The 26,061-nt window shown below is 34.3% G+C and overlaps 1 protein-coding gene across 1 annotated transcript; it reads left to right on the plus strand.

The window, feature by feature from the left end:
- Positions 1-4,779: 4,779 nt before the first annotated feature.
- LOC126773819 (putative inorganic phosphate cotransporter) lies at positions 4,780-22,016 on the plus strand. The gene is made up of 11 exons (XM_050495015.1): positions 4,780-4,913; positions 13,339-13,463; positions 15,824-16,003; positions 16,075-16,213; positions 16,963-17,183; positions 17,928-18,077; positions 18,593-18,725; positions 19,195-19,319; positions 20,042-20,161; positions 20,873-21,035; positions 21,218-22,016. Exons 1-10 carry the CDS (start codon positions 4,880-4,882, stop codon positions 21,032-21,034), a joined length of 1,389 nt encoding a protein of 462 aa, XP_050350972.1. The 5' UTR covers positions 4,780-4,879; the 3' UTR covers position 21,035; positions 21,218-22,016.
- Positions 22,017-26,061: the final 4,045 nt, after the last annotated feature.

Raw genomic sequence — 26,061 nt, forward strand, 5'->3', positions numbered from 1 at the left:
CAGGGTTCATTCAAAATCGAAATGATCTTTGGTGAGTTTTTGTTGTAATCTGGATTAAAGTGAAATTAGAGGAATACGGGATACAACATATTTGATTTCGTAAGTGACGCATTGTGAAGTGGTTTAAACCTTTTACGGAACCAGACCAGCTATTTAATAACAAATTTGACAACTTCTCTCCAACTAGGACACGCATTGACTGTCTCCCAGTAGAATGTGAAGAAACAAAATCGCTTTTGTAAGAAACATTATTACTAGGTTTATTTAAGAAGTCATTCAAAAATTTTCAAATAACAAAACTTTCGTCCATTATATAATTATCTCGGAGATGAAGAAGATTAACGATCGAGTTAAAAGGTTAGTAAAATATAGAAAACAATAAATTGTTTTGGACAACGGAATTTCATTAAAAGGTTAAAAGCCACCTCGGAAATTTTGCGGCGCCCATAACCTGAGTTATGGGTATTTTGACCGTACTAATAAAATGTAATTTTTAAATGGTTAAGTAGGTCTTCTTGGTGTGCTTAAGGAAGGCACATAACTGTGGTTATGTTATGATAAAAATATTTTAAATAACTTAAGCTGGCTGCCTGTATGTCAACTATGAACTGAAAAATTTTTGGTACAAATTTTACACTTCAAAGGATTTAACCGTTTCAACATTATTTTTTGTCATAAATGAAATAGCTTATAAGGAATTTTATTTACTCTGAAGGATTCTCTTAGCTTTGTGTTTAAAATAAAATTGCTTTACAATAAAATCAGGCGCTTTCTGTTAGAAATATAAACAATATATAAAATATTCTGTAAGTCTCAGAATTAGAATGACTTCACGCTCAGGGCTTCGAACAGTATCGATGATACATCTCACACGTGGAGGAAGCTGCGAGCGGAAACCAGTAATGATTATTATAAGTAATATTAAGTAAAGTAAGGATGTATATAATCGTCCCACTAATAAGCTAAGACTTTTCTCGAAGAGGAAGTTTGGATCTTATACCATAATGCTGTTGAAATGTGGCAGAATTACATCTAATATTTATAGGTTTTACTCACTGGAATATGACACAATTTAAGCACATGAAAATCCAGTGGTACAGTTTTCTAAACCTGTATCTTCTGTTAAGTTGGGCCACATCAGCTCAATTTATTTTGTAACACACTAATGTATGTTTGACGATAGTTCTCAACACCAATACACATCAGATATATATTTCTGTTGAATATTCAATGGCGTTCCTAACGACAGTTCTTCCTAACTTTGATCCAAAATAAGTTATAGCTGTCTTATAACTTTTAGAAAAATGTAGTGTAGATATAATTAATATGATTTCTAGGTCCATCTATGGCTGGAAATTTAATGATAAGTGGTCACTATCGCCCATAGAAATTGGCGCTGTAAGATATATTAACCATTTCCTACAATGAAAATGTCCACTACCAATCGCCACCATCCACAAAGTGTCCCTTGTGTCTATTTCTACCTTGACTGACTTACTCTTAAAACCAGAACACAAATGTACTAAGTAGTGCTAAGTGCTAAGTATAGATAGAATAATTATGAGTGGAAAATTCCTACGTAGGTAGGTTTGCAGAAAGCTTTAAAAATTAATTCGATTTATTAAGTCAGCCAATTAAGTCGTTATAATATCAAAAGTCTAATTACTACTTACTTACTACTTATGGTACGACAAGGATCTTTTGGTAAACGAATAAATTTAAGGGAAAATATCAATTAATATATTTTTTAATTTTGTCTTATTTATGTCATTGGAAAAAGGAAACATAGACAATATAAAGAGACTATGGGTTTGCAACTTATCATCATTATTTATACTAAATATATTTTAAACTAATGTTAAATTTAGCTTTGACATAAAGCTACGCTTTTATTGGGTTACTATAATGTTTTGCATGAATTATATTAAGTGGTCGCAAATCTAAATCTTCGAAAACATAATCGTGATAATAAAATCTCAACCATATTAAGATAATATTATATATTGATATATAAATTATCCCCTCGTTTTAATATTCTAACGTGGTGTAAAAATGTTACTGGTTGATGCTTCAGCCATTCTTCGTAAGTTCGTAAACAGAAAAATAATTCCTAACTAGATATGGTATTACATACCTGTTTCTGTGGCTAACTAAATATGACACACAAGATGCTGATATTAATTCCGATTTTGACCACGTGCCAAAAGATCCTTATCGCATTATCACAGACACAATAAATCAAATCAAATACTTGACAATTTTTTTAGTAGAACATCTCTCTATTTTAAGCCGAGATGTCCCAGTGGTAAGCACGCGTGAACCTTAAGCGATGATCGTGGGTTCAAACCCGGGCAAGCACCACTGAGTTTTCATGTGCTTAATTTGTGATTATAATTCAACTTGTGCTATATATGTTTCACATTGTGGTAGCTACCCAGACGGGCTTGCACATAACACTATCATTAGAATAAGGGTCTAGACTCTAGATAGTAATTTGAAGGATAAGCCCTCATTAACTTTTTGCGACACAACGCTGCAGTGTGTCTCGTCATAGCTAATTATCTTTACGTTAGTTGAAGCGAAGTTAAATGTCGTGTACGTGCTTAATTTTGTGTAACAAATAGACAATGTAATGCAGCTTCATTATTTATGGAATTAACATCACTTGCATTACCGAGTGAAGCAAGAGCGATACGACCCGTGGTTATATTAATAATAAATAATAATAACTTTATTGTTAACATTATTTTACATTTTCGATTTCCGAACTAGTGTTAATCATGTGTCGGAAGTCATTTTCGTACAATCAATATTAAGAAATATATATAGTGAAAAAAAAAATAAAAATAACTAAACTAAATTAATTCAAATAATGATTGTGTGTTTGCGTTAAGTGTGAGTGTGATTTATATCTTTACAAATAAAAATAATAACGTTTTGCAAAAAAATATAGTAAAATAAAACACCATAAATATCCCATTGCATGACTAAGATCTCCGTTTCTCTTGAGCCTTGGACCTTATTCCACCACGCTGCTCTGAAGCCGGTTGAACTCAGTAATATAATATAAACTTTTAAAATCTTTTGTCTGCCTGTCTTTTGATTGACTAGCCCAAGCTACTGAGTAAAGAAATTAGGCTTATTTTGTAACTTAAGCAATAAACAAGACATCCTGTCTTGTATCATCCTGTCTTAGGTAATTTAAAATTTAATAGGGGCAATGTTGAATGACATTTTAACAGTAAGAAGTCGTGAGGGGCGACTAGGCTTATATAAAAAATAGAGAATTCTTTCGTTGCTCGTATTTATTCATAAAATACGAGCAATCAATCTGTTATTTAAAACATGTCAATACAAGGTCAAATACGTTTGTTTATCTTATTTTCCTTCTTCATGGGAATTGACTATTCATAGGTACTCGTACCTGTATGAGATTGGAACGGATATATAAAAAATACCTCAGTTTAAATGAATTTATCAAATTCATGATAAAATTAATGTAATAAAAAATAAAGAATATAATTCTTATAATTCTGTAATTTTAGTCATTTAAGTCTGAAGTATTTTTCCAATAAATAAAGCAATTATATAGTAGTTTAATGAGAATAAAATGTATATATGAGTGTGTGTAGTTTATACCTTATTATAAATGGTACATAAGTGTAATGGAACAGCAATTACCCGACGCGATACAAAAATGAAACCTTCCTTTACTATATATTAGTATATTAGACCAGCTAGGGATTCAAATCCAGGACCACATGAACAGAAGCGTACAAGTTTAAAACTAAATCAACGAAATAATCAATTCGAATAAAAGCAATGCTACACATCCAAGATACGCACACAAACGAAACTACTATTGACGATGTATGTGAGTGAGAATAAAACAGATTACATTGTACATTTTTTATAAAACTTCGTAGTGTTGAAATGATGATTAAAAAATCTATCCGTGACATAACTACAGCCTCTTATTATTGCCTCTATTGCCACGGCTATTGCTGAGCATCCAATGTCAACATCGTGCGTGTTTCCGTAACACAGCTTCGTCAATATTTACCTACATCAATAAAGATGTTTAAAAAATATCAAAGGAATTAAAAATATAATGAAATATATAGGTGCATATTCTCTTGTCAGTAAGGCTTTGAGCAAGCCCGTCTATGTATGTACCCAGTCATCACGTTTGTTTGTTTTTTTTTATTATAAGTTGGTGGATGAGCATATGGGCCACCTAATGGTAAATAGTCACCAACGCCCGTAGACATTGGCATTGTAAGAAATGTTAACTCACTCACTCTTCAAGCCAGAACACAACAATACCAAGTACTGCTGTTTTGCGGTTGAATATCTGAAAAAATATATTTGAAGGATGAGTGAGCTAGTGTAACCAGGAACTATCTTACACCATCTTGGTTTCCAAGGTTGATGGCGCGTTGAAACAAGCGATCGTCAATATTTTTTCCCATAGGAATGTTTATAGGCAGTGATGAGCTACCAACACATGGCCTAATTGTCTGTCTAGCTATTTTAAATAAAATGAAATAAAGTAAGTCCTCCCATGTATCTTTATCGGGCCAATCACCCTTCAAATTGGATCTCGTAAGATAGTACTCAATAGTAGGCAACGTACTATAAACTTATAATATCAACTAGAGATTATCGCGTTTTATCAAGTTATCCGAAATTAATCTCGTCCGAGATAGATCTTGTATTAATACAATGTAGTAAGGAAAAAAGACACGACAATAGAGTTAAGGCTAAGTAGCTGTGCAGGGCGCACGTGTTTTGTTTTATTTTATATAATAATTGTTATTACTTTATATCGATCGTTTTTTCTTAATACATAGCCTAGTGTTCCGCAATAAATTCAAAGATGGCGGACGAAGATGTAACTGTTAAAAAACCGAGTGAGTCTTATTTTTTTATTTAACTAATTTAATTAAGAATTAAACATTAAAATATAAGAAATATTAGCCTGACTGATTTCGGCAACGGCGTCAGTCGCAAAAAAGATCAGCCAACTGCGCAAGACATGTTGTAGTGCACAAGAGTGTGCGCAAACACTATTGACCATCAGGTGGCCTTTTCGCATTCCTATACTATGAACAGATAACAGCTATTAGAAAATTATAAGAAATTAGTATATAAATTGAATTGCTATCAATGATTTTCAAAAATATTGATACAACTCAGAAATAAAGCCTAGTTACTTACGCAAATATATATATATATATTATATTATCTGATTTTTGTTACCGTTTATAGTGTTTCCACAATGCTTAGTTACTTAATAATGTTTCTTATTTAGTAACATAGCTTTTTTACGGAGACAAAATAATGATGACCCTTTTATCCCGAGAAATTAAGCTGACCAACGCATAGGCAGAAGTAGTTAATCTGATCTCAAAGTCCATGAAAAATATAAAAGGAGACACATGCTACTGGTGGTAGGGCTTTGTGCAAGCTCGTCTGGGTAGGTACCACCCACTCATCAGATATTCTACCGCAAAACAGCAATACTTGATATTGTTGTGTTCCGGTTTGAAGGGTGAGTGAGCCAGTGTAATTACAGGCACAAGGGACATAAAATCTTAGTTCCCAAGGTTGGTGGCGCATTGGATATGTAAGCGATGGTTGACATTTCTTACAATGCCAATGTCTAAGAGCGTTGGTGACCACTTACCATCAGGTGGCCCATATGCTCGTCCGCCTTCCTTTTCTAAAAAAAAAAAAAAAAAATGCTTTATTTTTACCTTTAGTTTTACCTTTGTGATTATATATTACTTATTATTTATTATTTGAACACTTATCTCGCGCTTTTAAATCTTAAAAGCAGCAAATTGGTTTTACAATCATGTGCTTGAAGAAAAAGATTTAAGATTCTGTTTAATTAAACTTTCAAACGACCTTATTTAAAATAACAGTACGAAAGAATATAAAAACATATGTCGAAATAAAGTAATTTCTGTTCTTCCTTACTATATATTCATTTTTAAATGTCGATTGTTCGTTTTTATAATTTTAGTAAGGTAGAGCGACTTAATGCTTAATGGTCACTTTTATTACAAAACACTGGCACACCTTGTCAGAAGAGTAAACAAAGTCCAACATCTTCAAAGTGCCGCCAATGTAAGGATTTAAAATTGTATGTCCTTTGTGCTTGTAATTACACTGGCTCACTCGCGCAACAAACTGGATCATAGCCATACCAGCGGCATTATATTAAGCTATTTATAAATTTAGTCAAAGATTACAACAAAAGAAAATATTTGTCGATAATATTCATGCAATATGGAGGACATAGAAATTTATCTGTATATTGTAACAAGCCCATTGTCTTGTTTATTCTAAATACAGCCTTTTAAATGTCAAACAACACTCGACTTTAAACGTATAAGAAGCAAGGTTTTTTATTTTTAAATTATAATTGACAGAATTTTAGTAACCAGAAGTTCGTAAAAATATGATTATTACATTTAACATTAAAAAAATGTAATTACTAAGGTTTCTTGACAAATCATCGCGATAGAATCTTCACTCCGAACGGATAGTTACAAAGTATTTAATAATAAAATATAATAGTTACATGTATATTATAATACCTTAATGACGATTCAGAATTGAATACACTTAAATAAAGTACATTTAGCCGAGATGGCCTAGTGGTTTCAAACCCGCCGGGTAAGCATCACTGAATTTTCAAACAATAAAACATTGCAATATAAATCACTCCTTTAACTGTCAAGCGGTGGCCAAAAATTAAATTAAAGATGGAACACCGATACAGAACATTAATAAAGAGGTATTTTTGTTTTGATTATTTTTATAGCTAATGTTCGTATCACTACATGAGGTTTAACCGTTATATTTTAAAATAAATGTATTTTATTGATTATCTGTGGACAATATCTTTGGCAGCATACACGTGGCAGCTGTCAAGGACTTTTTTTATTTTAACTATTTTTTTACACGCGGTTACCATGGTAACTGTTATTTGTCAGTGGGAGATATCGATGTGAACTGTAAATTATTGTTATTACTTAATTTTAGCTAATTTGAATCGTTCCGTTTTTGCCTTGATAAAATTTCCTTGAATTCGAAATTTTGTTGTTCATTACTACTTTTTTATGGATATTTAACTTGTATCTTAAAAGTATTTAATATTTTGTTTTAACAATTTTAAACTGAACTTATTGTTCTGAACTTATTTGTTTGTAAGGAAACCTCTTACTTTGGAGTTTAACGTGATAACTTATTCAGACTTTATTTAAGTTTGTGAATACTTATCTTGACATTAATATTTTGTAACGTTGTTCATCATGCTTATGTTTAATTATGTTGATATTTATAGGTTGTTATTTATATATGAAATGATATATATACTATATATCTCACTTAGCTCTCTTTGCTAGGTCTTCGCAAGTCTGAGGTGTTTCTTTGATTATTTTTGTTATTTAATTTTACATATCAGACACGTTTCATTCAAATGTTATAATACTAATATTGCTCTCAAAGACCTTGATATATCAGTCTTATCGTGTTAAAGATTTTTCTCGTTTCGTTATATAATTTTTTATATAATTTTTTTTTCTAATGCTTGTATTGCTATTTGTTATATTTTAAAACACTTTTTATTTATGTGTACTTTTTTGCTCTTTTGATTAAATTAATATATATGTATATATTAATTTAATTTAATGTGTTAGTTTTCTGAAATATAAATAAATAAATAAATTTGTAAGATAACTTATACTTAACTCTCCGATGTTACATTGTTTTTCTTTTATCAATATCTATTGCGTTAAATAAGAGAAAATGGTTGTCAGTTTTTAAATTATATTCTTAAGATATTTTATGCGTTATGTGAATTATTATTATACTAGTATTTAATCGTAATTATTTAGCAGTTAAGATGATCGTAATTATTAAGCAATGTCTTCGTACCTTCTTCTCTAACATGCTACCGAGAACAACTCATTCTCGGTAGCATGAGATAGCATTGGAGGCCGTGGCAGGCCAGCTAGTAAAACGTCAAGCTAGCATACTTAAGCAAAACCATAAATTATTTCTATGCTGAAGCGGATAATTATTAGAACACACTTACTAAAATAACACACTAATTAAAAGAATAAAAATAATAAAAAACAATTAAGTTTTACAATAATTATCTTCATTAATTAACCAGTTTTAACCTTAAAATTGAATTTTATCATGAACACGTCTTTAACAAATGTCAATTAGAGAGGGAAATAGCAGAGAACTCGTTCTTAGGGAATTTACATTTTACTGGTATTTCGAAGGAGGAATTTCAGAAAGAATATCTAGAAGTAGAATATCTGATGAGTTGGTGGTACCTACCCAGACGAGCTTGCAAAAGGTCCTATTACCAGTAAATGACATACGACTTTACCTATAAATTTGTTTATAGGGTGTTTTCTTCTTTCGAATATGAAATCAATGATGGCAGAAGGAGATTAATCAGTGTAACCAAGCACCAAAACAAAAACAACGCTTAAAACGACATTATACGTAGTCTAACGCTTACTTATTATGTCTGTCAATTTGGATTTATTTTTATTGGTTTAAATTGCAATTAAAACTTAACACAAATTAAGTACATTATAACCCATCCGTGACAGAGATATTACTTGATGCTCTTATATACCTCGTTTATAAAATAAATCAGTAATTTTAGAACATATATAATTGTCCACAATTTTTTGGATAATACATTTTTTATCCATCAATGATATTGTCTTTACCAATGATTACAACAAGTCCGCCTAAATCAAAATAGCTGGTTTTACAAATCCGTCATAATATTTTAAATGTATGTTAATATTATAATTTAAGGAAAATTGTTGTTCGATAATTTAGAGAATGTGTTAAATGAAATGAATATTATATACTATGAAATATTATGTGGGCTTAAAATAAAAATACTTCTCTAGAATTTAATTATTTAAAAAAAATTGAATATATCTGCTGACTTTACAATAGTATATTTATAATAAACCAACTGCAAATTCAACTAATACAATAAAGATTTTGGACACTATTCAATAACATGTACTTCTATTCGAACCTAAATATTATAAATATAATAATTTTTAAATAAAATGTGATAAAAGTTAAATACTTTATTGTTTTTAACTGTAAAGTTAGGCGTTATCTTATAACACGCCCTTCACACAAGGTTCACCAGATATTTCTCGCCTCTTCAACAACAATTAACTGAAATAAAATTGATTTGCCGTGTGGTGACGGCGACGAATATCACCACCCCATCTCATCCCGTGGGGGGCGTAGAAGTCGACCCGAGGGAATATACACCAGAGAACGGGCAGCAGCGTCTCTCTGAGTACTATGACTAACTTACTGCGATCGCCAACCCGTCTGCCAAGCGTGGCGATTATGGCATATCCCCTCATGATTCGCGCAACTAAACCACGGCCCCTAGTCCCCGGCAGCCCTGCTATTCCTAGCCTTGGTAACAGCTGTGGTAACGGCGGGGCAGGGGGTGCTAAGAATCCCCGGCAGATTTCGTGTTACCAACACCGACGACCTCTGGCCCTGGCAACATATAACACGCGTACACTGCGGGCCGACGAGAAGATCATCGAACTGGAGGAAGAATTGAGCAGGTTACACTGGGATATCGTCGGATTATCCGAAGTCCGAAGACAGGGGGAGGATACGATGATCCTGAAATCCGGTAACCTTCTCTATTTCCGAGAGGGCGATCAACTGTCTCAAGGTGGTGTCGGGTTCATAGTCCACAAGTACCTCGTTAACAACGTTGTGAAAATCGAGAGTGTGTCGGCTAGGGTGGCGTACCTTATACTCAGAATCACCAAGCGGTATTCTTTGAAGGTCATACAGGTATACGCGCCGACTTCGACACACTCCGACGATGAGGTTGAGGTCATGTATGAGGATTTATCTAAAGCCATACATACCAACAAGACTCATTTCACTGTTGTAATGGGGGACTTCAACGCGAAGCTGGGCAAACGATTCGGTGATGAGTTAAAGGTGGGACCTCATGGAATTGGAGACCGCAACACTCGGGGCCAGATGTTGGCCGACTTTATGGAGAAGGAGGGACTCTTTATGATGAACTCCTTTTTCAAGAAGCCAGGTCAGCGTAAATGGACCTGGGTGAGCCCTGATGGGAAAACCAAGAATGAGATAGACTTCATCTTGTCGACGAGAAGACAAATATTTAATGATGTCTCCGTGATCAATGCTGTCAAAACTGGGAGCGATCACAGACTCGTAAGAGGCTCGTTAAATATCAATGTTAAACTCCAGAGGTCCCGACTGATGAAGTCTACGCTCCGACCATCACCTCTTCAAATCCGAAATCCCGAAGCCTTTCAGCTCGAACTCCAAAACCGATTCGATTGCCTAGCAGACTGCGAGGAAGTGGACACATACAACGACAGGCTTGTGGAAACTGTCCGTACGGCTGGGTCTAAGACCTTCAAGACCAGCCGTACAAAAGGAACCAAAAAGATCTCTGCCTCTACCCTACGGCTTATGGAGGAAAGACGGAAAATGATTCTGACGTCCCCAGCTGATGCTGCCGGCTATCGGCTGATCAACAGACGGATTTCAAAGTCTCTAACTCGCGACACTCGCCAATTTAATACAATGCGCATTAAAGAGGCCATCGAGCGGAACAAAGGCTCTAAAGTGTTCGCCAGAGATCTGTCTGTTGGTCAGAGTCAAAACTGAGGATGGCAGAATAGTCACGTCAAGATCTGAGCTGTTGGAAGAGGTTGAGAAGTTCTACGGTCAGCTGTACACGACAGCTCAACCACCTGTCAGTAGTCATGCTGCAGATCCCAGAGCAAGACTAACCCGACACTACACTGAAGATTTTCAGGACGTCAGTCTTTTCGAGATTAGAATGGCTCTCGGACAACTCAAAAACAACAAGGCACCTGGTGATGATGGTATTACAGCCGAGCTTCTGAAGGCGGGTGGTACACCGATCCTCAGGGCTCTTCAGAGGCTTTTTAACTCCGTCATTGCCAAAGGTCAAACGCCAAAAGCATGGCACAGAAGTGTGGTGGTACTTTTCTTTAAGAAGGGTGATAAAACCCTTCTGAAGAATTACAGGCCCATCTCACTGCTGAGTCATGTTTACAAGTTGTTTTCGAGAGTCATTACGAATCGTCTCGAGCAAAGGCTTGACGACTTCCAGCCACCCGAACAAGCCGGATTCCGGAAAGGCTTTAGCACCATAGACCACATACATACGCTGCGGCAAGTTATACAGAAGACTGGGGAGTATAACCAGCCACTTTGCTTAGCGTTTGTGGACTATGAGAAAGCCTTTGATTCGATCGAAACCTGGGCCGTGCTGAATTCTCTTCAAAGGTGCCAAATTGATTATCGGTATATCAGGGTGTTAAAGTGCTTGTACGAGAACGCCACCATGTCGATCCGACTCCAGGATCAGAACTCAAAACCTATCCAACTGCAGAGAGGTGTAAGACAGGGAGACGTGATATCTCCGAAACTGTTTACCGCTGCATTGGAAGATGTTTTCAAGCTTCTGGACTGGAACGGACTTGGCATCAATATTAACGGCGAGTACATCACTCATCTTCGATTTGCTGATGACATTGTAATTATGGCTGAGACCTTGGAAGACCTCGGCACTATGCTCGATGACCTCAGCAGGGTTTCCCAACAAGTGGGTCTAAAAATGAACATGGACAAGACGAAAATCATGTCGAACATCCATGTTGCACCCACTCAAGTCAAGGTTGGAAATTCTGCACTCGAAGTTGTAGACAACTATGTCTACCTAGGTCAGACCATCCAACTAGGTAGGTCCAACTTCGAGAAAGAGGTCAATCGTCGAATTCAACTCGGCTGGGCAGCGTTCGGGAAGCTACACGATATCTTCTCATCCCAAATACCGCAGTGTCTCAAGTCGAAAGTCTTCGACCAGTGTGTGTTGCCAGTGATGACTTATGGATCAGAGACGTGGTCGCTCACAATGGGCCTCATAAGAAGGCTCAAGGTCACTCAAAGGGCAATGGAGAGGGCTATGCTCGGAGTTTCTCTGCGAGATCGAATCAGAAATGATGAAATCCGCAGGCGAACCAAAGTAACCGACATAGCCCGAAGAATTGCTAAATTGAAGTGGCAGTGGGCGGGGCACATTGCTCGCAGAACCGACGGCCGCTGGGGCAGAAAGGTTCTCGAGTGGCGACCACGAACCGGAAGACGCAGCGTGGGCAGGCCCCCTACAAGGTGGACCGACGACTTAGAACGAGTCGCGGGAAGCCGTTGGATGCGGGCAGCGCAAGATCGGCTAACGTGGAAATCCTTGGGGGAGGCCTTTGTCCAGCAGTGGACGTCTTTCGGCTGGTGATGATGATGATGAAAATTGATTTTGCAATCATTTCTTTGTTACTCTGACTTCAGGTAATCCTGTATTCTCCGAAATTAAGCTATTTCTATTATTGTTCTTATATGTTAGATTTATTATATATTATGTCTTATATATCGATAGTAACAGACACTACTAAGGGTTTTTGTCGTATGTATAATATGTTAGGAGGCTCATTATGCTCATCAGCGATATGATGGCATTTTAATGGAGTTGAAAACAATGGCAGCTTAATTAAGTCCATGTTCTACGAGAATTTAATGAACTAAATACGAGTGATTGATTGTTAGTTGAATATTCACGAAGTATCTATATACTTAGTGATTAGAGCAGGTAGATCTAAACTGAAGGTCTTGCGTTGGAATCCGGGAAAGCAGTACTGAGGTGTTTGTTATTTTCGATAATATTTCAATGGAGTTTGACGTGTTTAATAACAGTGTGTAAATGTCCCACTGCTGGGTTGAAGCCTACTCTCATTTTGAGGAGTGGGTTTGGAATGTTTTCCATCACGCTGATCCATTGCTAGTTGGTGGGTACACATGTATGCAGAATTATAGTAAAGTAACTTAATTATCAGAAAATAGTAAGAGATCTTCGGTAGAATCTACATTCCGAATCGGTCGTAGCTTTAAATATAATAATATAATATAATTAAATATGTACTGTGACGATTCAAACGTGCAAGAGCCTACTTGAATAAAGTATGTTTGACTAGATTTAATTTGATATTCGATATATGCAGTTTGAAAAAGGTTTTCTTACGATGTTCTTCTTCATCGCCGAGCATGGAATGTATTATAAACAAAAATTAAATACGTGAAAAGTAAGAAATGCTTACCGTGAATATATTACCGTTTGTAGTTCACAGTGTGTTTGTATTGTAAGGGTATTGCAGTAAATAATTGCCTGTTCTTTTCTAGCAAAACTGCTCGGTGTACGACACCTTCAGGCAGTGCTGCTGTTCTTTGGAATGGTCATCGCGTATTCCATGCGAGTCAATGTGAGCATGGCAATCGTCGCTATGACGGATAGCAGTCAGGAAAATGTAAGTAAAATATATATTAACGTTTTTACATAATATTGTTGGAGACGCAGACTAGCAAATGGCCCGCCGGCCTCATAAAGTACGATTAAATCAAATTAGAGAATTGCGAGTAATTACTGTTTGCTAAAAATATGAAACCAGCGTAATATTGTAGTTTTTATATTCTATACAATTTTTAAAAGTGTGCTACACTTACGAGTTAGACTTTCAGAATTATCAAATTGTTTATAAAAACTACAATATTGTTTCAAATCACATAACATAAGTTAAACTTATTTAGGTGTGATGTAAGCTTGAGACGTGTATTGCTTTTTGGAGATCCTAATAAAATAAAATAAAAATAAAGCAAAACCATTTTTATTGGTATTGCTTTACACGCACTTATCTCGGTAAGAAAATTCAGGCTGTAGAATCTAATAAATAATTGCTTGGTAATATCCCACTGCTGCCGATTTCCTCTCTCATTGAAAATATGTTTTTTTGGAGCTAATTCCACTACGCTGCTTCTGTGCTGGATTGTTCTGCTACACATTTGAAAGAGTTTAATCCACAATATGCAGGTTTCATAACGATGTTACGGGCAAGAATAAAAAAATTAAAAAAAAATTATAAGCATATGAAACTTAGTTCTCACCGCTGAGCCATCTCGGCTTTTTTATGTGGTAAGCAGTAACGTATATTTACGTAAATCATTTCATTTTACGAACGTGACATAAAAGATAACGGATCAATAAAAATCAACTTTAATGATAAGAAAAAATCAAACACTTTAAATTTGATTGACTTCAATACTATAGACGATTCCGCAACGGATAACATTTGTCATTTTCTGTCAATGAAAATCTTGTAAGTATATTGTGACGTAAGAGAGATATAGACATAAGAGCTAGATGACAGGCTAGAAAATCTGAAACTTGATGGTAGGTGACCTTACCCATAGATATTGGTACTACAAGAACTAAATCACGCTTTCCATCTTCAAATTCCCACCGTACGTACACGTACATTGGAGTAAACGTAGGATGTAAGAAATGGTTAATATTTCTTGCAGTGCCAATGTCAATTGATAATGACCAAAAACCACTAGGTCACCTATTTACAAGTCTGCCTACCTATTCCTTTTAAGTGAGAAAAATACAGTATGCAGGTTTAAATAACAATGATATTATAATACTTTTAAAATCAACTCCGCTCTCGAACCATTCAATCTAACGTATTACTCAGTTTAAAGAGGAGTTTTAAGCATATAGACCTGAGACACATTTAGATGAAAATATCAATAGTATATTCTATCGTAAATGGCTTTCCACTCGAGGTTGTGCAGGAATACATCTACCTAGGCCAAACTATACAACTTGGGCGGCACAACTTTGAGAAGAAGGCTAAAAAAAGAATATATTTGAGCTGGGCAGCATTCGGGTGGTTGCGTCATATTTTTGAATTGTTGATCCCACAGTCACTTAAGACCAGGGTATATAATCAGTCACGGTAGTATGCGCAAGCGATCCCGTGACGCCCCTCGAAAAGGCGGTGTGGGTACCGCTGGTTTTTTAGTGGGTATTCCGGCGCATACTGCATACTATGCATACATACAAGTGGGGAAACGCGTAAACGCGTTTTTCCAGCGAAAAAAAAGGGTATATAATCAGTGCGTCCTGCCTATTATGACTTACGGCGCCGAAACGTGGACACTCACCGTAGGACTGGACCACAAGTTTAAGGTCGCTCAGGGAGCTATGGAACGTGCGATGCTTGGGGTTTCTCTGGCAGATAGAATCCGAAATGAGGACATTCGTCTGAAAACTAAAGTCACCGACATCGCGCGCAGAATTAGCACGCTGAAGTGGAAGTGGGCTGGTCATGTCTCCAGACGCATTAATGGCCGATGGAGCCGACACGTGTTAGAGTGGAGACCACGCTTAGACAAACGTAGTGTAGGACGCCCTGCGGCAAGGTGGACAGCCGATTTGAACAAGGTGGCAGGTACGGGATGGATACGGGCTGCCCAAGATCGGAATAGTTGGCGTTCTATGGGGAAGGTTTCATCCAGTAATGGACGGCGATAAGCTTATATATATTCTGAAAAAACTCTCGCAAAATGTTGAAGTTTTTGAGGAATATTTCTTTCAAATTTTATCATTATTATATTCAATATCACATATAACTTCCTGCCATTTCACGACCGTGTTTTGAAATGAGTTTTTGTCTGTTCTCACAGGATAGCTCTACTGTATAATACCTTTAAAAAGGTAACAATGTGTTTTTTTTTTACTTTAAACTGTTTTTTTAAATTAAGAATAAAAAAAAACTTAAAGAAAATATGATTATGTCTTTAATAATAGTTTGTTGTTTCCTTACAGTCATTTGACTGGAGCATGCAGATTCAGAGTGTTATATTATCATCGTTCTTTTGGGGCTACGTGATCCTTCAAATCCCCGGTGGGGAGCTGGCTGCTAGATTTGGAGGAATGATATTGATCACCATATGTATTGGAGTCAATTCTGCTGTATCTCTATTAATACCAATTGGATCATATTATGTGAGTATAATATATTTAAAGAAATGTCAATTGCTTTTTACGCAGTAAATTAAAATAATTATTGTTTTAAGGGTGGATGGCAAGTCGTGTGTGCCTGTCGCGTACTACAGGGACTCTCTCAAGCGTTTCTTTACCCTTCAGTTCACAACCTAATTGGGAAATGGGTGCCTTTGGAAGAGAAGAGCAGATTGGGCACCTTGATTTACGCTGGTAAGAGATTATATATGGGGGATTTTAGCGATTACAGAGAAAAAATATTTATGTATTTTATTTTAAGCTATATTATATACACGTAATCTCATTTGAATAAGTTTTTAATAATGTTTATATTCCTAGCATTCAAGTACGCCAAAACTTCATGGCAATTTTTTACGTTACAACCAACAATCGTTATCATAAACAGTGACTATTCTTCTACTTGACAAAACAAAATATTTCATTCAAAATATTTTTATTATGTTCAAAGTTATTTACTTTTATTAAAATATTGATATATAATTATGTCACAAATTACAATATTTAAATTTTCGTAACCATGAGATAATTAATTATACTATTTGTAATTCATTTAATCAATTCCAATTTTACTGTTACGTCAGAATTGCTTTATAATTATTACGAAACTAGCTTCGTCCACGTACGAGAAGGGGGAGAAGTTAAAAATGTGGCATTGTCATCCGACATATGCAGGATACCTCACAAAGATTTCCTTTACAGTCAAGCACGAGATGTTTTATACACATACATATATAATACAATTTAAGTACATAAACTTATCTGGTACAATTTTCCTGTTCGAACCACTGAGCTGTCTTGACTCATTATATATTAGCAATTATTTAGAATTTAATTTTTCTAACGTAAAAATGTTTTTAAAAATGTTTTTACCGTCTAGAAGAGTTTGTTGTGTAGCCAAAGATTTGGTTCTATCAACTGTCATCCAAAACTCATTATTATAGGTGCACAACTAGGAACAGCTCTCCAACTTATGGCTGCAGGATTCATAGCTGATTATTGGGGTTGGCCAGCAATTTTTTACATTTGTGGTGGACTGGGCATTGTTTGGACGGTCTTCTATGTGTTCCTTGGAGCTGCTTCTCCGAGAGATTCCAAGATGATTGGGGAAGATGAAAGAAATTTTATAGAAAGTTCATTGGGTCATGTCGGCAACGACCAAAAGGTATGTAAAGCAATCAATCATAAATAACCGTTAAAACTAATGTAAGTTTAGTAGTAATTTTAGTTTGAAAGCGAAGAGTTGAAGCTATTCCAGCGCGCTGCTTCAATCTGGGTTAATGAAAGCACAAGCAATTTTATCTTACACACACAGAATTCCTCACAATATTTTCCTTCTATACCCTAAGCACGAGATAAAATATAAATTAAACATAAAAAAAACTCAGTGGTTGATTTTTCGGGTTTGAACCATACATAATTATTATACACGTTTTTAAATAACTAAATTATGAAATTCAAAAAACTACTGAGCAATATCACTGATTTGTGATTTTGCATTTGTTTTTCAAAAGCTTCGACTTTGAGAGTACTAAACAAAACCAAACACAATATATTTGGTTCGAAGTGCTTATTCCAACTATCCAACTATTTTTTTATAGAACATACTACCTATTTTCTTTTATATACCCATCCCATACTACGTCTTCTTAAGACATTATAAAAAGTAACGAACTCCGAACAATATTGATGTGTCAACATCTTTGCGCTTGATACACGGTAGAAGCTAACTGAGACTTAAAGCGTCAGACGTGTAAGCGTAAGACTTCGTGCGTCAGATGACGTAAGTGTAAGATTTGTTATTGTAAGTGCGTTAATGTATGCGTAATATCGGTACATGAACTCACAATTTTAGACATTAATTCTTTTCTTAAATAAATAATTACATTATTACTGATGCTAATTTTAGAAACTGCCAACGCCATGGAAAACCATATTTACGTCTTTGTCATTCATTGCTTTGATTGTTGCCCATTGCGGTCAAAACTGGGGTTTCTGGACTTTAATGACTGAACTACCTTCGTACATGAAACAGGTTCTCGGTGTGGACATAAAATCTGTGAGTATTACGAAGTGGGCCTTGGACACTTTAAATTTTCGGCATACATATACGTTTAAATATACATACATTTAACTTAGTAACATGATAAAAAAAAACTCCCAATTTTAATATTCATAATTATAATTAATTTTAATATTACTTATCTTCATATTATAAATATTATTTCCGTATGTGTGTATGTAACTGAGCTCTTTCTAAGTTGCTGGACGGATTTCGATGTTGATTGTTTTCGAGTCCTTGTATAGTTATGCAGAGGTGATGCGACCGGTTTCCAGGTTTTACATAATTTTTATAAAAAAAAAAAATTAAAAAAAAATCTAACTTCACTCGCGCTATGTCGGGGCGGTCAGCTAGTGTGTAATATAATTCTTAAGCAAAAATATCTTAATATTTAATGTATTTGTATATTCATAGTATATTGTGCTTATAATATGAACTTAAGAGGGCAGGCTCTTAATATTGCATGTACGTGTCTACGTTTCAGAGTGCGTTAATTTTAATTATGATTTTAGAATGGTGTTATGTCGGCTTTGCCTTACTTGGCTATGTATTTGCTGAGTTTTCCCATCGGCTTTATGTCAGATTATATCTTAAAGAAAAAATGGATGACGATCACGGCTTGCAGAAAGTTATCTAATTCTATTGGTAAGTCTAATAAGTAAGCCTATAAATGTCCCAGTTAGATGTCCTCTACATTTTAAAGAATAAGTTTTCTGTAATTCCGTAACAGCCTATGAATGTCCCACTGCTAGGCTAAAGGCCTCCTCTCCCTTTTTGAGGAGAAGGTTTGGAGTTTATTGCTCCAGTTCGGGTTGGTGGAAAACACATGTGGCAGAATTTCAGTGAAATTAGACACATGCAGGTGAATAATCACAAATTAAGCACATGAAAATACAGTGGTTCTTGCCCGGGTTGGGTTCAACCCACGATCATCGGTTAAGATTATAATAAGATTATAAGAGTTTAAATTAAGATAATAATTATATTCCAGCAACCTGCTGCCATGTACTCTCAAGTGCAAATATACCTTTAAAGTTACCAGAATAGGTAGGATTAGTAGCCCTACCATAGATACATAATCATCAGTCACTAAGCAAATTATAAATATTTTCAGGCCATTTCGGTCCAGCGATTGCGTTGATCGGGCTATCCTATGTCCCGGCTGGTTCAGTGGCATTAGCTGTCACGCTTTTGACTTGCGTCGTTGGTCTCAATGCTGGTCATTACACCGGTTTTATGGTAATATATTTTTTTAAATAATATAGCTGTAATTTGAGTTAATTTTTGTTTTTTTTTGTTTTTATAGAATAGGAAGGTGGACGAGCATATAGGCCACCTGATGGTAAGTGGTCACCAAACGCCCTTAGACATTTGCATTGTAAGAAATGTCAACCATCGCTTATAGCCAATGCGCCACCAACCTTGGGAACTAAGATTTTATGTCCCTTGTGCCTGTAATTACACTGGCTCAATATAATATAATATAATCGTCATGACAATATCAATTGTCATGGCGATTGTTTGAACGGATGAGAGGTAGAAACTACGGAACCATCTAGTAGCGAGTTACCACAAAGTGGATAACATCAAAACCCATGAAGAAAATATACCGATGCCAATATTTTTGGTGATTGGTCATTCAATATCGAAGCATTTTTATCTCAAACATATATATCATTATGTATTATAACTTACGAGTATTTTAAAGTTGTGTTGACTGAAGTAAAGAAACTAAAAAATAAATATTATAATAAAACCGACTAACCACCACATAACATTTTTATTTTATTAAATATATAAAATTATTATTTTATTAAATATATAAAATAAAAATGACTATATCCTCTAGAGGGTGTCATACTGAATTCAGTGAATACACAGCGAAATGCAGGAACAGAAACATGGAACTTGGAATATAGCTGCTGAAGTCGGTTAGTAATAGCAACGTTATTATGTTTCAGTTGGTCCACATCGATATGGCCCCAAATTTTGCAGGTACTCTGATGGGCATTACAAATTGCATTGCAAACATCATTTCTATCATCGCGCCTCTTGCAGCTGGGGCTATTATTCAAGACGAGGTGATTATTATTTATATATGTCTGTTTACTGGTGGTAGGGATTTGTGTTACTGGTGGTAGGGTATTGTGCAACCTCGTCATTTTTTATAGAATAGGAAGGCGGATAAGTATATGGGCCGTCTGACGGTAAGTGGTCAACAACGCCCATAGACAATGGCATAGTGAGAAATGTTAACCAATCACAGTATCGCTTTACTATAAGAAGTTACTTTGTTCTCACTCGTGAAATATTGAAAACTGACTTATGTTAATAAGCTATTTTGAAGCATGTATCCTTTAAATATATGTATGTAATTGTTATTATAAAGAAATTTGATTATACTTACATAATGCAAGTCAGATTTCCTTTTAAAATCAAATGTAACGTTTGATTTTATTTAGTCTGTGAAAAACTGTTAATTAAGTAATGTATTATATAAATAATGCCAAGTCAATTGTTTTTAAATGTTTTAATTGACTTCTATAATCTTAATATAATACAGCGACAATGATTGATTTTTACCCTACCTGAGAGACATATTTTGCCGCCAAACAACGATATTTAGTATTATTGTGTTCCGGTTTGAAGGGTGTGTGACCCAGGGTAACTACAAGCACGTTGGACATAAAGTCTTAATTAAGTAAAATAGTAGTCAGTCTACCTACTTATTTTAAATAATAAAACATATTAATCATTTTTATTTAAAACATGAATATCACGTATTTTTCCAGAATGATCCAAATGAGTGGCGTAAAGTGTTTTACGTCTCATCAGCCATCTACGTTGCTGCAAATATATTCTTCATCATATTCGGCACATCTAAAAAGCAAGCGTGGAATGAAGTCAGCGTAACAAAAGATGAAGAAAAAAATAAGAATATCACGAAATGCTAAGGTAATAGAGAAACAACTTTTTTGACTATTGTATTGTATTAAACTCTAGTCAATTTTCACTGCTGTTTCTGAAAAGAAAATATGACCTAAAAATTATAATTTAAAAAAGGTGATAGGAGTCTATTTGAAACATGTATGTTTTGATAATGATTACCTTTATCGTTTCTTTCTGCTGAATTTCAGATAAATCGAAGAAGATGAAGACATTGTGTGCTTGTACATTAAGCGAAGTACCTGATTGTATACATAAATAGTTACCAGAATTTAAATATTTCTAGTCCAATCTATAATTAAATAAGATTTGTATTATGATGTCAGACGGAATTTGAAGAATAGCATTATAACTGGCAAGAATAAACTCGACATTATTGGCAAATCTATACGTTTGTAAGATTTTACGTTATAATGATAATATCAAAGTAATTTTACATAAATACATAACGATAAGTCTGCAGTGTAAATCATTAAGTACATAGTTAAATGAAGTAATCCATTTATGATTGGCACTTCAATGCTGTGCTGTAAGAACTTGCTTCGTTTCTCATGATGATGAAATGTTCAAACGCGCTCACGTTGATACGCTATTTTGATGATTCTGTATATACATTAAATGCTATAAATATTTATCATAATCAAAGTGACATATCACTTTGTGGCTTTCATGGTCGTGTTGTACGGTGAATTTCTGCTTTGTTCTCACTGAATAGCTCCATAGTAAAGTAACAGCATATAAATGTCCAACTCTAGGTTTCTAAAACCAACTAATGCCTCCCTCTGTACCAAATATTTTCCAGGCTTGGAGCTTATGACACGCTGCTCTTTGCGTGGATACACATGAGTCAGAATTTCTTGTAACATATCCACTCACGATGTTTTTAACACCGAGTCTGACACAAATTATAAATATAAATATTATTGCTATTTCAATATAAAAATTTTAAAAATCTTAATTTTATTTCGTTTTTCATACCTTTGTTTATATATCGTTACCTCAATTCACTGATAGTGTTGGAAATTATGAGAAAATTATGTTAATATTATTTACCTTAATTTTATCCCATAAATGAATGTTGTTGTTGTTATTAAAGGGCTTATTGGAGAAGTATTTTCAGTACAAAAAATAATAATCTATTTTTCTGTAAAGAATAAGCGTTCCGTATCGATGCCTGAATAATTATTTCTATAAAAGATTAATACATTTTTAAGTTTATACGAATTTATGCCATAAATTATAGTTTTATAGGTTAGCCCGTTTGAAAAATACTATAAGTAATAACTCTGTTCAGCTAGTGATGAATAAATAAAGCTGTGTCTTCTTCTTTCGAATGTCAAATCGATAATGACAGAAAGAGAGAAATCATTGTTTAACTAAATAGCCGCTTAGTAGCATTACAAGTATGATTTTGTGTTCATTCATATCTTATAACTATGAGTGGTAGGACTTAGTACATGCCCGTCGAGGTAAGTAGTGAGAACGCATTAATTATTTTAACGCCAAACAGCAAGTTAAGCTGGTTCAATATTTACTAGTTTGAAAAGCGAGTGAGCCAATAACTGACGTGTGATCCTTGGAAGCACATAGACGGTATAAGGAATAATGAATGATTTTACACTGCTGATGTTCAAAGGTGGTGACACCATCAGGCGATTAACATATCTACCTTCCTGTATTGAATTAAAAAAAAAAAAACATAAATTACTGTAGTATATTTTTTTTATGGAACTCATTTGCTATGGAAACACATATTTTTATTGTTTTAATATTTATTAACATTTTTAATTAAATTAAAGCGACTGTTATTTATTTGCATGCTTCGAAGACTAACTTTCTATAAACATAATATTTGTTTTAAAGTTTAATACTTTAGGTATTCGCTCGGTATATCCTCAAGGGAGCTTGGCGTTGCTGTCGGTGTATATAGTGAAAAAGCGAAATACCGACACAAGGGACGCAACAACCAAGATAGATTGGTCCTCGATAATGTATCATTTATGACACGATATATAATATTACTTCTACCAACCCGCATTGGAGCAGCGTGGTGAAATAAGCTCCAAACCTTCTCCTCAAAAAGAGGAGAGGAGGCCTTTAGCCCAGCAGTGGGACATTCACAGGCTGTTACGGTTACGGTTATATAATATTACATAGTAATGTTCTAAAGAAAATGAAACTTAAATTAAATATAAGCAAGTACAGAATTTGATTCACTTTTTGGTAGGGCTTTGTGCAAGCCTATCTGAGTACCACCCACTAATCAGATATTGTACCGCCAAACAGTAATAATTAGTTGTGTTCCGGTTTGAAGGGTGAGTGAGCCAGTGTAACTACAAGCACAAGGGACATTATATCTTAGTTCCCAAGGTTGGTGGTGCATTGGTGTTGTTTATTATACTTACAGTGCCAATGTCCATGGGATGTGGTGGCCACTTATCGTCATCCCATCTACTATTCCTCCTACATATTTCATAAAAACAGAGTATTTATTAAGTAAATAAAAAATATAGGTTACTTTGCGTTGACTTTGATTTTATTGATTTGCTTTACACTGTATATTATTATATCATTTGTCATGATCCTTCTTCAGTTAGAAATTCTTGCAAAACCATTGACTTTGTTTACATTAACAGTTAGATGTTTCAGTTGTCTGCTACGTTCCCGTGTACGTAATTATATAAAACTAATCAAAGGTCCAATTTTCATCTGATCATCACCGTCGAAAATAGACCATAAAAGATAAGTGGTGACAGGTTAATGTCCCACTGCTGGGTAAGCGTCCTCTCCTTCCGAGGTTGCTCCAATGCGAATTGGTGGATCGACATTAGTCAGATTTTAATTAATGTCCTTTGTTTTCAACTTGTTCGACCAGGAAACGCAAATTAACCATTTGACAATTCATTTGTATTTGTCTAGCTTTGAATTCGTAATCTTCGATAAGATTTACATGTTCTAACCACTAGACATCTCGCCTTTAAAACACGTTGCTATAATAATAGCCGTACAGAGATAATATTTTCATAAAATACTTTAACATTTATACATGCACGCACATAATGTTTAAATATATACAACAATAGATAATTATTATTAAATTTATTGATTATATTACAACTACCATATCTAAATACTAATGTAAATTTTTTCGTTATAACTTGCACAAAAGTCGATTCAGATAAAGGAAAGACAGACTATTTTACATTTCAAAAGTAAAACGAAATTAAACCAAGTTTTTAATTAAGCAGCACAGAAGGGAGTAATTTAAGTTACTTCTTTTGAACTTAAAGATGACTTGCAAGCGCTGAAAGGAAATATATGAAACATTGAGTACTTGTCCTAGCTATATAGTACTGAATGTCATTTCAAAGATACAAATAATACGTTTTTTTCGGTAATCCATTATGAATGTCATAGATTATTCAAGATCTCGATCAATGACATCACGTCAAGTCAATGTCAAAGTTGTTTATTTGTCTTCACTCCGCTTGTGGTTGAAATAGGTATGCGACCATTTTTGATTGCCTCGTTGGTCCAGTGGCTACACGTAAGGGCGCAAACCCGGAGGTCCTGGGCTTGAATCCCAGGTCGGGTCAATAAAAACTTAGTTTTTCTAGCAAAAATTCGCAGCCTGGAGTCCGGAAATTTACAATAATTCAAAATCTTTAAGCTTTCGATTTCAAATTACAAATTGAAAAATATTTACAAAAAAACTAAATTTATGTGTTTTTTATTCCGATATGATAAGGATTATTATGACTTCGCACATAATGATACGATTTTTTGTTGTCGTTTTTAAATATGATTCGTGATGACTCATCCATTTTAATAAATAAAAATTTCTATTTAGTACAGATAAGGCTTTAATTTAAGATTATATAATTATAGTCTTTTTTTGGATTTATTTTAGAAATAGTACAATTCGTTTTAAAACCACATTTACATAACAAGCTAGATGGAAAGCGTTATATATCGCTACTACATAAATACATCATACTCTTTTTTTATAAAATAGGAAGGTGGATGAGCATATGGGCCTTCTGATGGTAAGTGGTCACCAATGCCCATAGACAATGGCATTGTAAGATATGTTAACCATCGCTTACATCATCAATGCGCCACCAACCTTGGGAACTAAGATGTTATGTCCCTTGTGCCTGTAATTACACTGGCTCACTCACCCTTCAATTCGGAACACAACAATACCAAGTACTACTGTTTCGGTAAAATAGCTGATGAGTGGGTGGTATCTACCCAGACGAGCTTGCAGAAAGCTCTACCATCAGTTAAATACTTGCAGTCTTCTATATAAAATTATAATCTATGCTAATATGAAGTTCGGTCATAAGCTTCATATTAATCGAATTATTATTATAGTTTGAGTTTGATGCTGAAACATAAACAAATTAAACTTTTAAACATATGTACCGATAATGCTTTTAACATAATATGATATTGTATTACAAATAAAAATTAATTAAAAAAAAAATTAAACCATACATCCTAAAATGTAATTCGCGTTTATTATTATATACAAGAATATGTTATGTACATATAATCACACGTTGACGTAATTCTGAATGTTTTTGCAATCATAATCTGTGTTTAATTATAATTCGTGAAGTTATTTTTATGTTAACTGTCATAATATCAACGACAATTCTTAAATTCTGAAAATAGTATAAAATTTTATTCATTTTTAATAGTTTACATCAAAATAAATGCTTTTTATTATTATTAAAAAAATAAAATAGCACCTCTGAAATTGTGGAATGTCGTTGCTAATTTGCATGTGGCTATACCAGTTATACCAAAAATGTTTTTTTTTATAAATATGAGTTGAAAAAAGAAGGTTATTTCACGATATATAAATGTAGAAATAAAGTCAGTCGAGACTATATTAAACTTCTTATGTATTTTTTTTAACAGTAAGCTTCACATCACGCAATAAACTGGATCCATTGCGTTGTTTCAATATTTTATTGCTGTACGAAATGATATTCGCAATAACTAATGATGCAATAATACTTCTTAT

Source organism: Nymphalis io, chromosome 15 (assembly GCF_905147045.1).
Source record: "Nymphalis io chromosome 15, ilAglIoxx1.1, whole genome shotgun sequence".
NCBI lineage: Eukaryota > Metazoa > Arthropoda > Insecta > Lepidoptera > Nymphalidae > Nymphalis > Nymphalis io.

Coding starts and splice junctions, on each gene's coding strand:
- LOC126773819 (XM_050495015.1), top strand. CDS start 4,880: ATGGCGGACGAAGATGTAACTGTTAAAAAACCGA. Junction 13,464..15,823: donor CGGATAGCAGTCAGGAAAAT/GTAAGTAAAATA, acceptor GTTTCCTTACAG/TCATTTGACTGGAGCATGCA. Junction 16,214..16,962: donor GGGCACCTTGATTTACGCTG/GTAAGAGATTAT, acceptor TCATTATTATAG/GTGCACAACTAGGAACAGCT.